The following is a 17,379-nucleotide window of genomic DNA, read 5'->3' as shown; positions in this document are numbered from 1 at the left end:
AAACCCAAAAGATGGAAGACCTTTAGGCAAGAAAACAGCAAAGCATACCAAGTGCCTAAGAGGAAAAGCTTCTACTACGACAGGAAAAGGTACAAACACACACACAAAATTATCACACATTACAGGGAGAGGAGAAATATCCTAATCCCAACAATATATAAATTATATACACAGGAAAAGCAGAAAATTTGAAAAATACCACTTAGTTACTATGGAGCTCCAGAAACCACACTGTACACTGAACAGTGGCAAACAATATTTGAGGAGGCTTACGAATACATAGCCTTAAGGGAGGTGAGATGGAGATTCAGAGCCAAGAATCTGAAGTGTCAGCCTCGGATCCAGTCAGATCTAATAACCCACAGGTTGAGGCAGATGGAAATGACTGCATTAGATCTCTTATTAAATCCTAAAAAAAATAAATGATTACTTACTGACTCTCAAGTCCCTGTCTCAAACCAAACTGACATTAATATAACCTCTGCTAACAAAACAAAGATAGAGCTGGTACCACAAACTCTTAAGATGTCCTCAAAGAAGAAAATATGAAACTTGATATTCATGTTGAAATCAGCCACATTAAAAAGAAAGTTCACACGAAATGTTTAGACTATTTTATTGAATCAAACTTTTCTTCACAGACAAAACTAGGGAAATACTTGCTAAAACTACTCTATTATATGCCTCTCCCATACTGACAAACCAGTGACCCTAAAAGGAAATCTAGAACAATGCTACAGGACAGCAATTTGCTGCAAATCTCCCTTATATGTCTCAGCGCTGTAGAGCCCACAACAAATAAAATGGATGGTTCTCTCCAAGCAACTTCAATAACTCACAGCTTATCTCCACTAAAAAAACCCCCACACAAGATGAATAAAGTAAAAACAAAAAACACTAAATCATCCACTGGCAAGGCGAATAAGGAGACAGTGACAATCAATGGTTTTACTTAGCACTTTCATCTGTTGCAGGACTACATCAGAATAAAACCTTAATAACAGAATGACCATTATATAAAACACAAACCAATCAGTTACATCACTGTTACATCACTACTGGTAAAATTAAATTCAATCAAAATTAAAGTGCAAGTGTCACAAAGACCATTATAAAAAACATTTAATACAAATACTGCCATTGAAGCCAGAAAACTTGTCAAACTGCATCCTCAATTGCCACAAAGTTCCTTTCTGTAATCAATGCTTTTTAAAACACCCTTCTCTGTAATCTAAAGGCAAATGTTCCAAAAGTGAAAAATAAAACTTTTTAAAGGAGCTACATGTTAAAATGTGCTTAAACAAGGCACTATTAGTATCCTTGGCTTTAATATCATACAAATGCTCCCTAATTCAATTAGAATCCTGACTTTGCTCATTTACATTACCTATATAACATAAATAAGTTCCTTCTCCCTCCATTAATGCCCCAAACGTACTCCATACATATCCAGTGGGATGTACTTCAGATGTTCAACATTCCAAAACGTCAACTTTCATATGGCCGAGACCACATGATCGACATTTTGAAATGTCGAACATCTCCTACATAACATAAAACACACAAAAACACTTCACTAACTGCATATAGCAGGGGGGCAAGCCCCCCACACCTCCCACACCCCCTGCTATTTAAATATTCCTACTCCGAGTTTGCACTTCAGTGCAGAAAAGGGAAATCTCCCGGTTCCGCTCTGTACAGGGATCTCTGCTATATATGTTCGATGTTTCAAAATGTCCATCAGAATGTCGGCATTTTGAAATTTCGAACATATCAAGTAGACCCATCCAGTGACATATCTTTCACAGTATTATCCCGTATCCTTGCACCTTCCTCACTCAGTCACATTTGCCCCTATCCCTGTACTTTCTCTCTGCCTCTCTCTCCAGTACATATTTATTTATTTATTCATTTAACATTGGTTTGCCAGGATAGTTTGACTGGACAAGTGTCTGTTTTCAGTGCAGTCCTGGGGAGAAAAACTCCATAAGTTTACAGAGAGAAAAAAAAATTTAAAAAGATGCATTACAGTGTAGTAGCATACGGACTGTAGATTTTACAGCAGTTAGTATACAATAAGAGGATATTACCCCTTTTGGTTGAAAATACAAATGTACAAAATATACAGTCAGAGTAGATTAGAACCTGGTAGAGCATTGCAAGATATTTCACAATTGAATAAGAGTATATAAATGTTTAAGTTTCCATATATACATTCAAGCAAATATACATGAAAGTGCATATATATATATATATATATATATATATATATATATATATATACATATATATATATATGCATACACATACATACATACATACAGACACGCACACAAACACATGTTCTTACACTCATATATAGGTTTCTCTTCATTACATTCCTTACTCTGCTCTTCTAACTCACTTCCACCCTCACACAAACATCAGTCACATCTTAACTGTATATCCATCCCATTTTCTCTCCATCCTTCTACCCTCTATTCTAGTCTCTTAACTTTCCTTATTTACAACTGTCACACCACCATTAAACAACTTAACTTCCACCTCAAAATAATTGACAAACTCTCTTGTAATAAACTCTTTCTCCTACCACATGCTTCTCTAATATCACTGACCATTGAACCAAAAGTGCAAGTTTGGCCACTTATTCAAGTTCACCTAATTACTACATGCTTTAAAGGTTTTCCCCTCACAGGGAACCCAATTAAATGTCCCTGTTTTGTATCTGTCCCTGTGTCTTTTACATTGCTGAGGGTATGGGTCAATGGTTTTGAACTGTATAGCATTTGTTACATATATACATACAAATATTTAAGGCAAGGGCAATAATGCCCTTCTAGCCTTCCAATATACCAAAAAAAAGAAGTTATATACTTACCATAATGTTCCATCTGTGTTATCCATTTTCATTCTCCCTCAATGTATGGGTTCGGATGCAATACTCAAGTCCGACTTGGTTGCTATTCTAACTCATGCCCACCAATAAACTCTTGAGCTCCTTTCCTACCAATAATGCACCATCTCTAACATCCCTCAGATCTTGTTTGCAGCTTGACATGAAGACCATAAAGAAGTGTCACAATTAGAGTTCAACACCCAAAAATTTCATTCCTCCAGAATTCATTTGTGATAAATGGAGGGGGATGGATGGTGGGGAGTTGAGGAAGAATGAAAATGGACAACACAGATGGAACGTTAGTACATAACTTCTTTATCTGATGTTGTTAATTTTCATTCTTCCTCAATGTATGTGTCAGAGTCCCCAGCTATCTAAATTCCTGGTCAGACTTTAATGAAGGATATTCCTGGGTATGGTTGAGGCAAAGGTCTCTCTTTCTCTCAAGACTGGCTTCAATTTGTAATGAATGATAAAGGCATTAGGATTTGACCAAGTAGTTGTCCCATAACTAGACTCCATGTGTTGTCTAGACTGGAATACAGTGGAAGAAATCATAAGTGTAGTTGAATGACTCTGTATTGGTTAGCTAGGAGGAGATTCAATTTAGTGCAGGCAAACAAAATATAATCTGTCACCTGTTTGGTTATAGTTACATTTGTAACCGATTTGCCAATTTTGTGATGTGTCAAGGAAGCCAAGAATTGATCTGTCTTCCTAAGTTGTTAGTTCCGTGCAGGTAGAAACACCATTATCTATAAACATCTAGTAAGCACAGCATATACTCTCGTTTATTTGGAAAGTCTGGGAAAAAATTATGGCAGGTTAATGCTGGATTCTGACACTGCCCTCAGTAGAGAGGAAACATCAGTATGTGAAGTGTCCCTATCCATGTGGCAAAACAAGATAATACAATGCATGAAGTTCTGACACTATCCAATGGAAATAAATCCAACTAAAAGGACAGAGTTCCAGAAAAAGAATTTTAGATTACATTTGGCTGTAGTTTGAAATGAAGACTGTGTCAAAGTTTGCCACACCAACTGTATATCCAATGGTGGTATAAGATCTTATAAGGAGGTCTATATATCCCATGGTGGTATGGGATTTTTATAAGGAGGTCTAATTTTAAGAAAACCATTAAAATGCTTTTCAAAGTTTAGAGGAAGCAAGAGAAGAATTCTGAAAATCTACATAGAAATTCAAAAAAGGTTGTGAGTAGAGGTCAGACATTCAATAAACTAGCACCCTCTTAGGACATATGATAATAGCACCTCTAATACGTAGATGTGCCAGAAATACACATCATATCAAAGTGTACATATAAACATTAGAAGCTGAAGGTTAAGAAGATTGTCATTATTTCCAAGACATTTCAAGAAACATCAGATAATTTAACCATTTTGTCAGTCATCTATCTAAAATTTTTCATATAAGGATCTGTTGGAAAAAAATATATATATAACACTTATTACAATATAACTATTATATTTTGCAATTATACACATATTACTCATATGTATTAACAATATCTATGTTGACATCTTTCATCAGGAAGGGGGGAAAGAGAGAGAAAAAAGGGGGCTCACAACCCTCGGTTTAGTTACTAAAGGTTTAGTTATATGGGTCTATATCAGTCCGTCGAAATGGCTGACGATCGAACACCAGATGTTCGAACTGTGAAGTTCCAACACTGATTATCGCAAAGCCGCGGAACACCAAATTCTTTCCCAGGGAAAGAATTTGGTGGGCCGTTTCTGTGGCTTCGTGATTATCAGGACTGTGGTGGGAAGTTACGGGTCAGGTTCAGGTAAGTATGCGATTGTGTGGACGTTAGGGTTAGGGTGCAGGTTAGGTGAGTTAGGCTTAGGGCATGGGTAAGGTGGGTGTGCGATAGTGACAGACTTCAGGGTTAGGGCGGGATAGGTGAGTTAGGGTTAGGGTGCGGGTCAGGTGAGTGTGCGATAGTGACAGACCTTAGGGTTTGGGTTAAGGTAAGTGGATAGATAGTAGTGTATGTACAGTTTAGTGTAGGGTTAGATGTAGGATTTTAAGTGTTTGCGTGTGGATTGCTGTTTTTTGGTGTGCTTGTGTTGTGTGTGTGTTTCTTGGAACAGCGATTTTTTTCCCTGGGAAAAAAAATTGCTGTTCTAAGAATTCGATGTTTTTGTACTTCGTGGTTAGAAGTTCGACATATGGTGTTCGAACTTCAGCCATTTCGGTGAACTGATATAGACCCAGTTATATAACATAAGTCTGATGTTAATATGCACACTGAGTTTTCTAATGCAGCTCCTAGTTCACTTGATGTCATTTAGTTATTAATAGTGTCATTGTAGAATGTATGCATTATATAAGAGAACATAGGCATTTTCAAAGGAGTTAAACACTTTTATCAGACTTATTTACCATTTAAAGTATCTAGTGAAGAATAACAGCATTTCAAGAGAAAAGAATTCTAAGTAAACCACTAACAAGTTCAAAAGGTCAAATGATGTCACCAATGTTGTTCAAGCTCAAGCTGGAGCTTCATAAACTTGTTAAAAAGTATCTAAATAGGCTCATGCACAACAGAAGTTGTCTCTAATGAAGAAAAAAAAAAAACATTTTTGGTGGGAAATTCAGATCTTGAAGCTTTTAAGAGTTTACAGAAAGCAAAAAAATAAAAACACTCAAGCTGCCTTGTCAGTGCATGCCATGAATCTCCACAATGAGAACAGTCACACAGACCACCAGTTTCCTCACAAAACATCAATAGCATGAAAAAGTTAACCCTTTCATATAAAAACAGCTATTTAGAAGTAATAACAGCTGCCTCAAATCAGAAATCATATTATAACATTTCAATCATTTACCTACCAGTTAACCAGGCCAGAGAGAGAGGAAAAAAAAAGGAACCTAATATATATATATATATATATATATATATACACACACACACACACACACACACACACACACACACACATATATATATATATATATATATATATGGTTTACCTTTGAATGATTGAATTGCATTTATGTGAATGGCCATTTCTGTGAACCGTAATGCCGAAATATGGACAACATGAAAGGATCAAATGTCGAAAAATGGTTTGCTGGAAAACCATTTCTGACATTTGATCCATGTGTTTGAATGGGGAAAAAAGCATTTGCTTATTTGCCATTCAAACACATGGTGAATCGGCATTGTGGTTTTGTACAGCCGTACTATCGACGTTGTGCATGTTGCACAAACGGCTTTCAACAAAATAAAGGTAAACCATATATATATATATATATATATATATATATATATATATATATATATATATATGTATATATATAAAACATATTTAGCTACCTATAAAACACCATTAATGTACTGTACTAATGTTTAAATGTATCTAAACAAAGAGTCTAAAACATCTAGTTAGAAACACTAATCAGAAACACCTTGTTACCCCACCACTGACCCACTAGAAAAAATACACTGGTATTGTCAAATTATACTATTACTGAAGAATTAGAAAGCATACATCATTTGTAGTTATTTAAAAGGGAAAAGTATGTAAAATACTTATAATGGAGAAAGGAGAGAAAAGGAACATTGGTAAGAAAAAAGAATAGGAAGAAAGAAGAGAGAGAGAGAGAATGTTATTTAAACACTTAGTACTATATGTAATTAGAAGAAGTAGATATAGAAAGAAAAATAGAAAGTTAATAATAAAAATGATTCACATTACCGTACAGCATAGAGACTTTCCAGAATCAAATATATTATGATTCATAAAACAAAACATTTAAAATTAGAAGGTATTTATTCATTTGTCCTTTAGTTTCTTGGTTTTGTTTGCTCCTTCCTTCACAGACCATCCATTTTTTGTTACCAGTCTCTTCAAACTCTGGGATGACCATTCCATTTCTTCTATGTCTGACAGTATTTTCTTCTTTTGAATAAATTTTGCTGCTTCTTGTAGGGAATCAAAGATCTTCACTCCTTCTGGCAAGGTGATTTTTATTCTTGCAGGAAAAAAATTGAGCTTTAACATTGGCTTTTTTCAAGGACTTAATTAGAGGAACACACTCCTTTCTTCTGGATATGACTGTAGAGGTGTAGTCATTGTCAAAACAAATAACCTTTTCACCCATCTTGATAGGGGAATTAGTCCGAGCTGATTTCAGCACTAAGTCCTTGTCTTGCGAAGAAAAAATCTAACTATTATAGACCTGGGGTTAGATGAACTCAAGAGATGAAGCTGGATTTGCCAGGGACCGTTGAGCCTTCTCAATTCCAAAAGAGAGGGATTCAGGCATGTTTAGTGCTGATGAAAACCACTTATTGAGGAATTGAATCATGTAAGCACCCTCTTCTTTCTCAGGAATTCCATATATTCTTATGTTTTCCTCCTTGATCTACTTTCAAGGTCTTCCAATTTCCTCAATCAGCCTGGTGTTTTGTTTCAGAAGAAATTCATTGTGATATTCATTTCTTGTTACTCTAGTATCTAGGTCAGCTACTGTTTCCTCTAAGGTAAGAATCTGTTCAGATTGTTGTTTTACTATTCCATTTAGAAGTTCCAGTTGTTTGCTGCATTCTTGTTTGATAATACCCATTTTGTTTTTGAATTTGTCCATTTTTAGTGACAGTTCTTGGATGTTTGTTATTATAAGATGTAGTTCTTTCTTCACTGCACTCTCCTGGTGTGGGTTCTTCGTGTTGCTCATCTTGAGATCTCCAGTAGAAAACTTCTTGACAGGAATAATTGAAACATTCTCTTGACTATGTATTCATTTTTATAAACTAATAAAGAGTCTATGTTAATCTAACTTTTAGTATACTTTTAGTTAGATTTTTCTAAAAATTAAAGTATATTTCCTATCAGGATATTACAATCTAAGCAGAGCTATGGATTTCTGCTGCTGTCAGACTGGCATTTTGGTCAAGCCCCCATTCCTTAATTTTCTGACACAGTTAAAGAAAGTTTTGCAATTTGATTTAGTATCTGTAGCAACCTTATGTTATTATTCTGTTTTACATTTTTTAATAGTGCTCTTGCATTCCTTGCTGGCAAGTTTCAGTTTGATCTTGAGGTAGGAGGATTGGGATTTCTTGCAACTTTTCATTATTTTCCTTCTTTTGTTATACAATTTATTTATATGACAATTCCACCAGAGAGGTTTATTTCTGAATTTGCAATTAGATTTAGGGCAGATGGGTACTGACGTCTCTATATTGTCATTTAGGTGCTGGTACAAGACAACAGTGAATGCAGGAGCCCTCTCAGTTGGGTCTATTTGCAAGGGATGCTTGAGAATTGTGCATATACTTTCTATAAGCTAAAGCATGTCTGCCATGGAGACGTCAGTAAACATGTCTCATTTGTTGATGGGGTAGTACAGTATGAGGGAGAAGATAACCTAGTTTGTGGTCAAATAACTAATAATCTTGTGCCACTTACCAAAAACAGAAAGAGATTTATTAAACAAACTTTATAATATTAATATATATACAATATCCAAATTATATCCACAAAGGAAAAAAAAATAATTTTTTACAGAATAAATATAGTGAGCTAATAAAGTAATATATTTAAATAACAAAAAACTATCTTCCACTTAACCAAAACACAGCCTATGCATTTAAATTATTCTGAATATCATTCATAAATCACTGTGTATCCCATTTCTTATTATACAATGCTTATCTGCATCTCTCCAAAAACACAGATTTGTCATTACATTGTCCTATTCAGTGCATGACTTTTCTATACAGTCTGTACACTATCATATTTTCAACTACAGTTCCTAGCCCTGTAATGTAATTTTTACAGGTTTTGCCACAATGCATTAACACACCGAGCACTCCCACACGCAATAAAGTCTTGTTTTTTTAATGCAGCTCTTACTGTTATATAGCAGTTCACTCCCTACTTTATACACTTCATTTTTCATTTAGCATGTACTTTGTGCCATCTTCTAAAAGAAATCTAAATTTCACTATCTCACCTTGTCTAGGTTTTTCTTTTTTCCTTCATGCATTCTAAATTTCTTTAAATTCCTACCTGTCTCCTGAACATTTTCACCATCTGCAAATTACATCTTCTGTTTCCCCAGCTATTCTGAAATTTTGCCTTCTGCCTCCTCTCTTTTTAAACATCTATCTCACGTTCATATCACTACTCTGTCTTCTACATCTCATTTTTTTCTTTTTATGTCACTACTCTACATTTTTCTACAAAAATATCCATTTCATCAAGGAAGCATTTATCATCAAATTTACCATGGAAATTAAACTTAACTGTGAATAATGTACTACTAACTTTATATTGCCATAAACATGGATGCTCAAAACTTTGTGCAGTGACAAAGAATATACAACATACAACAATAAAAAGGATCATAAATTCTGGGAGCAGAATCAAGAAATAAAACAATAGACATATGTAGATCAAATCCAGAAGGCAGTAGTGCAAGACAGTAAATTATGCACACTACAGCTGATGGCTGGATACCAGATAAATTGTACAAAATCATGTCAGAACAAGGAATACTACACACATGATGTAATAACTTAAATACCTTTCTGAAGGTCTTAATAAAAAAAACTGCTGGAGAACAACTGCAAGGTCATTTTTAATTTTCCTCTAAAGACGAGAAGTATCTAAAGTTCTGGTTTTAGGTTCTGTCTAAATCCTGAATATATAGATGATGTTTCTTCCTAGCAAATCCAACACGCAATAGTAGTGAGAAATAATCCTGCTGGTTAGGTTTCTGCACTTGGTACCTAGTGGTTCTCCTTAGATTAGGAAATGTCGGACGCATCAACAGACATATTTTTGGAGGAGGCCAATAAAGGATACAAGCAGAATAAAGTGATGCGTGTGTAATGCCAACTTTTATCCCAATAAACTGTGATTTAATATGCAATGCCAAGAATGTGGTTTCCATACAAATGGAGTAAAAAGATGCAATAACAGCAGAAATTATGTTGTAGCAGCACCATGAAAGATGTACGTCAACCTGTCAGATATGCTTTACGAACTTCAGCTCCTCATTAGCAAAAGGCTTATGAGCTACACATGAATGTCACCTCAACAAAATTGCTATCAGATGTTACATATCTGTAGCAACATTATAACTAAAACTTTTTATTCTCAACTCAAATTTTATGTTGCCATTCCATCCTCCCATTTAAAATAAAAAAAGAACTGTAAACTTCAGTCTGTGTTACCACCTACAGACTTAAGAAATATGCACTTCATTTCCACCTGTTGTCCCTCCAGTCATAAACAGAGATTTTTTTTAGAGAAGTATTTTACTCTGCATGATGTATACAGATCTACACTGTAGACATTAATTATGACAGTACTGATGTTCTGGGCTTATGATAAATAATGTTTCTGATAGATGATTAAAAAAGTGATTATACATAGTATATCCTTGGTCTGTAGCCAGATCTCCCTCTTGTAACGCAGTATCCAAGTACTGAAAAGAACAACCCTGCTGTTGGGTGTTTGCTCACTGGTGGCTCGAACAATTGTTATTATTAAATCCTGTCCTGAGCATCCACAGCTCCTCTGTGCTGGTCCTGTGGTTTAGGCTGCTTGTTTTTGCCTCCCGTAAACCATCCCGGGATCTCCCTCCCTGCTTTAAACACAAAAGGAATACCTCCGGCCATCACCTGAAGACACCCTGAATTGGCCAGCTGGCCTGGTACTTAGAAAAATACTATTGAGAAGATCCCCCCCCCCAACAAGATTGTGTAAATTAATCCATCCTGGGTGCTCCCTCCCTGCTTTAAATGCAAAAGGAATACCTCCGGCCATCACCTGAAGACACCCTGAATTGGCCAGCTTGCCTGGTACTTAGAAAAATCCCCCCCCCCCCAGAAGATTGTGTAAATGTATGTTGCTTAACACTACTTGAATGTAGACTTGATGTACTATTTATAGAGTTAATCTGCCCTCCTGTGTGTGCATTCTAGCAGCCTACCACAGACTGTTTGCCCTCTCCCCCTTCTGTTATCACTACCTTAGAATATATTTAAACCTAAGACTGGTCCAACTATCCCTGCTGTTTGCTATCTCCTTCTACCATTAGGTGGCAGCATCTACCAATATAAATCCTAGATATTCTTTATAATCCCAACAAGTTTTATTTTTTCACAAACAGTTGGTTATGAGTTAATATCCTTAGACTGTAAATATCTTCTCCCCCCCGCTAAACCACCCTCTGTAAAGGCAGCCTTCTTTTTCTGGCTGGAAATATTTAGCTCATACCTTCCAACTACAGCCTTTAAGCTGCTCTTTGCTGATACTTTTTCTGCCATACTCGCCTCTAGTGCTCTTTCCCACTCCGTTCGCCCTACGGGCTCACTCCGCTTCCCTACCATGCCCCCAATTCCCACCTGCCCCAGTACTCCTAGCTTTATTCCTATCTTACCCCAACCTCTCAGCCTAATTACCCAATACCAGCTCCCCCCTCACTACTCTTCCCACCTATTGCCATCCTTCTTAAACTCTGTAATCTGTACTCTACCCAATAATTATAGTCCCTTCCTCTTTCCTTAAATCTCTAGAATACCTCCATCACTTTTTAAACCCTTTCATCTTCATAGCCTTCTCTATTTTCCTAACCACTCTCTCTTTGCTCCAACATGCTCTCCTCAAGTTATCACACCCTCCAGTCCCCCAGCCTCCTCTTTCTGTTCCTACTTCCCTTATACTATGCTACCTCATATTCCACCTATGCTTGTCCAATACCAACTACAAAGACAACTACCATACAAACCCACCTTCCCCTTCACTCTTACTCCCATTTCCACTCTATCTCATTTTCTCTCATTCAGCCCAACCCTCTGCACCTATTCCACCCTAAACTCTTCTCCTCTAAAGTCAAGATACTGTCACCTGCTCCAATCTACAATCTACCAAAATTCATGCCTGGCAGACCAATATGGCTAAAGGATATCTCCTTCAGCAACCTAGTCCAGGCTGGTGATATCCATCCTAACCCTGGTCCTACATCTAACAACACTCATCCCTTACACTCTTCCTCCTATCTCAACACCCTAAAGATTTTTACAATTAATGTACAAAGTCTAAACAACACACTACACCAATTTCAAGCTTGGTTAAGCCATAACCAACCAGATATCATAGCCATCTCTGAAACCTGGCTCAAGCCCTTTATTTCCGACTCTGAGATTCTACCCCCAGGATTTCATTGTCTCAGAAATGACCGACTAAATAAAAAAGGTGGAAGCATTGCCCTAGTCTACTCCAACCTTCTTACCTTAATTCTACTCCAAATTCTAATTCCTCAATTCCAGAACACTGAACTAACTGCTGGAATTCTAAAACTAAATAAACATAAAAATATCTGCATCATTGCCCTATATATCGAAAATATTCTCCTATGGGCCTCTACTGAAATTAACTATGAAACTTATATCCTTGGTGATGTGAATATTGACTGGAACAAAATCAATTGCCCTCTCCCTCCCTACCCATTAACCTCTATAACTTCACTCAAATAATCCTCTCCATCACTCGACCTAACAAAATTAACCCTCCCGGATCCACTATAGATTGGATCCTAGTCTCAGATCCAAATAAAATAACCGATTCTGGCACAATTCCTGATACCTTTAGTGACCACCTCCCAGCCTTCATGCATCGCTCAACTAGTTCCTCCCCACACCAGCATCAGTACATTCAAACTCATAATCTCAGTAGCTTCAACCCAACTACTTTCTCAAACACTTTCAAACAAATGAACTGGCAAATTCTAAACATCCTTCCTCTTGAAAAGGCTATAGATTACTTCAACTCTGTCTTCCTTGATACTTTAAACTCACTAGCGCCACTAAGAAACAAAAGGATAAAAACTAAAACTGCTCCTTGGCTATCCAAAGAGACAAAACAGATTATGCACCACAGAGACAGACTATGGAAGCTTTACCAAAACAATAAATTGGACAATACCTTGCTCCAATATAAACAGCTCCGCAACTGTGCAAAATGACTAATCACCAAAGACAAAAAATCCTACTATATTAAACTTCAGTCCAATAACAATAAAAACCCCCCAAAATTCTGGAACTCAGTAAACTCACTCCTCAATTCAGGCTCCAAGAATAATCCCTGTCCTGGCTCAAGTAAATCTGATCTTGAACTAGGCTCTGAATTTAACTCATTTTTCATAGACACTATTACTACCCTCACCAAGACATTTCCCAATAATAACCCAACTGCTCTACACTCTCCCCCTTCTAACTCACCTCATCTGTTTGAACTCAAACCCATCTCCACTAACTTTATAAAAAAACTTTTGTCCAAACTTAAACCATGCTCTAACGTTCCCAACAATATTACCTCTTCCTTCCTAAAATGTGCTGCTGATGGCATTGCACTCCCAATCAGCATCATCAACTGATCCACAAAAGAATCATACGTCCCCAAACTCTGGCGCTCAACTTATATTCTTCCTCTTCATAAAGGAAGCAAAAATACCAGCATCTCAAACTTTTGCCCCATTGCTTTGCTCTCACCAATCTCCAAAATCCTAGAAAAATGCATCCACCTCCAACTTATGCCTTTCCTGACCCAAAACAATCTTCTCACTCAGCATGGCTTTCGTCCAGGCCATAGCACAATAACCTCTCTACTCTCTTTCCTAGAAACTGTCAATCAAGCCCGAGATTCAGGCAACTTAGTTTCTACTGTTTTACTCGATCTGTCTAAAGCCTTTATAGGTTCATAGGTTCATACTAGGCTATCTGCCCTAGGGCATTTATAAGCCTAGCCAGAATGTGTTTGGCTTTCGCCACCCATTTTAAATTTATTTTGCTATGCCCTTTTTCGAGGTTAGTATACTGTGCCTCTGTCTAACAGTGACACAGAAGTGATACCTGGGGTAAACCTACGATCTCCCATCCACTCATCAAGATTCCTCTTGAAGAGAGTCAATGAGGGACTCTGCCTAACCTGGACTGGGATTTTATTCCACAGTGAAGGGAGCCTCTGGGTTATGAATCTGTCCCTCCAGCATGTCCTATTTATTTCAGTGCTGAGGTTCAAGTCTCTCGAGCGCGTAGCTCGATGGGATTTGGATTTTCTGAGGTGCAGCATGTCCATTAATTCCGGGTTGGACATGGCTTTATATGTCAGGCACAGATCGCCTCTGAAAAGGTGGTATGCCACTGAGTAGAGCTGGAGTTTCTTTAACCGGGCAGCATATGGCATCTGTTTGAGCCCTTTGATCCTCTTGGTGAGGTACTTGGGGTCTTTCCAGTTGCTGCAGGTGTCTGGTAAGGTACATCCCAAAAGGGGCATTGTACTCAATTATGGGCCTGATGAGGGATGAGTAAAGAGGCACGATGACCTCCCCTGATCTAGATGTGAATCCCTTCATGATTAGGTGGGCTATATAAAATGTTTTTCTAACCACTTTGGCCACGTGGTTGTCAAATGAGAGATTGCTATCAACTTGGGTCCCCAGGTCTCTAATTACTTCTTCTGTACTTAATGGATTACCACCTATGTGGTAATTTGTGGGCACTTTGTTTTTGCCAAAGGGGATGACTATACACTTTTTGGCATTTAGCTTGAGGCCATGGCTCTGGCTCTGGCTCTTTGATACTGTTTCCCACAAGCACCTTCTCTGTCATCTCTCAAACCTTAATCTCTCACATAATGCTTTATCCTAGTTCTCCAGCTATCTATCAGACAGATCACAGGCAGTCAAATGGAAGAACTCCATATCTTCCTTCCTACCTACCCCAAATGGCATACCACAGGGATCCATCCTTGGGCCAATGCTTTTTAACATCTTCATCAATAACTTTCACACTGCTATTCCTGATGCTAAAATCATTCAATACGCAGACCATTCAGCCTTAGTCTGCTCTGCCTCAAACCTCTCTGAATTGCTGACTAAAACCCAAACTGCCTTCTCAACAACTGAAAACTGGATGCGCCAAAACCACCTCTCTCTCAATGCAAATAAATCAAAGATTCTACTATTCCCTACCACAAAGACGCTCTCCTACGATAAAAACAACTTCAAAGTCTATCGTCAAACCAACTCACCTATAGAAGTAGTCCCCTCTGCCAAACTACTTGGCATTACTGTAGATGAACACCTCAAGTTTGATATTCATATTCAACAAAATATTACGAAAACCCACCAAAAGCTAGGTATGCTGTATAGGAATAATCACTTTCTCTCCAACTCTACCAGGCAAACTCTGGCCTCGACTTATCTTCTTCCTTCCTTATTATACGGAGCCCCTCTCCTAACCAACCTGTCCTCCTCTATCACCTCTAAACTAGAAAACTGCTACAACAAATCTCTAAATTTGCCTCTAAATCTAAAAATACCACCCATCACTGCCTAACCCTGCAATCCCTGAATTGGCTTGAACTCCCAAACTACCCAAACTATCTCCAACTCACTACTGCAAATAGACTCATATTTCACCCAACAAAATGCCCCGCTCTAACTAACATCCTTCCCCCTTATACACCAAACAGAGCTCTCAGATCTGAAAATCAGAACTTAATTACTATCCATAAACCTAACTGTCCTGCTGGCCAACTTCTCCTATCTTTCTCACTAGGCAAAAAATGGAATTCCCTTCCCTCCACACTAAGAACCATACCAAACTCAGAAAACTTCAAAACCCAACTATTCAAACACCTGTCCACTAAATGGAAATTTACCTGCCTTCACCTAACCTAATCCAAGGGGGTTCTCACTCTGGTTCCCAAGCTCTACAACTCTCATAGTTATCTTCCTATGAGCCTATCTAAGCTCTCAACAATTTCTATAGCTTCTCTCTAAACTCTCACCTCCTACAGCTACCCTCACACAGCCCAACCATGTAAATATTGTAAATAGCATTCTACTGTTGATGTGTGTATGTAAAGCGTATTTACATTTTCTTAAAAGGTTTGTATGTAAACTGTTTCCACACCTAACCCATATCTGTTTTCCTCAAATGAAACTGTGTGATCCCTACCTTCAAGTGTAATGAATTTGTTAATGATGCATGATACTGAATGCATTTTTGAGTTAACTATTCTACATAAGATCTTTAATATTAAATTTAATTTGTATCTAAATTGTATAATGCATCTTGGAGCTTTTCTCCCCGGTCCTCCACTGAAAATGGGTCAGTTCGGCCCAGTGGACTTCCCCGGTAATCAAATTGCAAATAAATAAATATTATATATTATTTTATTTGGCTTTGCTTTATTTGTTAACCAGGTAAGCACACTGGACAAAAGTGCCCCCTTTCTAGGGTGACCCAGGGGCACTGTCTGGTTTAAAAAAGCTCAAAGCCACACAGCAGGCAAATGGAGGTTTACAGAATCAGAAAAATTGCTGTCAACAGTGACAGGAGAGGCACAAAGTTACACACTGCAAACCAATCAGCATACTGGTAACAAACACTTTTATAAATAACTAAAAACAATAAATAACATGCTCAATACTTTACTCACTCACTCATCCTAGTATTTTGGTCAGACATGACCTTTGAGGGATTGAACAAACATTTTTTGTTCTGCTTTTTGCAGGATAAGAAAGATAATGCATGATAAAACAAACAGGGAGAAAAACACATTTGTATATTCTCCCTGTAAAATACAACTGCTACTTATTTGAATACCATATCCCAGTATCTCTGACCAATGAAGACAGTCTGAATACAATGTATAAATAAAATGCATTTGTGTAACCTTAATAATTAGTTAATGTGGTCAACAAACTTAATTTTATTACTATTTTTTTAAAGTAAAGTAGATCTCTCAAAAGTGCATATTTTTATAATTGAAACATATGAAAATATTCTTCTTTATACTGCAAACTTTTATGAAATGGTGCAAATAATACCTTAACTGGCTTCAATAAATCTCCACCGCACAAAGCTTGAAGAGATATTTTAAAGGGTCTCCAGACAGGATTAAGATTGTTTTTGATGACCTAAAAACAAGAGATAAGAACAATAAGCAGTACAAAGAGGATAGTCATAGCATTCAACTGGTAGTACATCATTTAAAATGTATTTTTAAACAAGGCTTATTCTTTACTCAAAAGAAAATGTAGGGAGGACATTCACAGCATTCACATGTTAGTTCAGGCTTATTTTTAATAACACTGCCTCCTAATTAAAAGAAAAAAAACACACAGAGAAAAACGGCACAAATATTCAAATTACACAGCATGATGGCTCACTGCTAAGACCACTGCCTCACAGCTTCATAGTCTGGTGTTCAATCTTGAACTCCAGTGGCTACCTATGTACAGTTTTGCATGGATTCCCCATATCTTTGCAGGTTTTCTCTGTGTGCTCCTGTTCCCCTCCACCTTCCCAAACATGCTGGTCGCTTGGCTATACTAAAGCTGTCCATATTTGTATTGTATTTGCTCTTGCCCTTCTGTCTCAGCTGATGTGTAAAAACGGTCTCAGAAAAAATAGTTCACTTACCTAG

The 17,379-nt window shown here is 37.3% G+C and overlaps 1 protein-coding gene across 1 annotated transcript in view; it reads right to left on the bottom strand.

The window, feature by feature from the left end:
• Positions 1-17,379, bottom strand: part of LOC122796644 (copine-3-like) — a 1,024,312-nt gene that overhangs the window by 589,788 nt on the left and 417,145 nt on the right. The window contains 1 exon segment of the mRNA XM_044065281.1: positions 16,781-16,870. Within this exon segment, the coding sequence (XP_043921216.1) occupies positions 16,781-16,870 (90 nt within the window).

This window comes from Protopterus annectens, chromosome 3.part0 (genome assembly GCF_019279795.1).
Source record: "Protopterus annectens isolate FY-2018-M chromosome 3.part0, PAN1.0, whole genome shotgun sequence".
NCBI classification, from domain to species: Eukaryota; Metazoa; Chordata; order Ceratodontiformes; family Protopteridae; genus Protopterus; species Protopterus annectens.
This window is presented reverse-complemented; position numbering and strand designations above follow the sequence as displayed.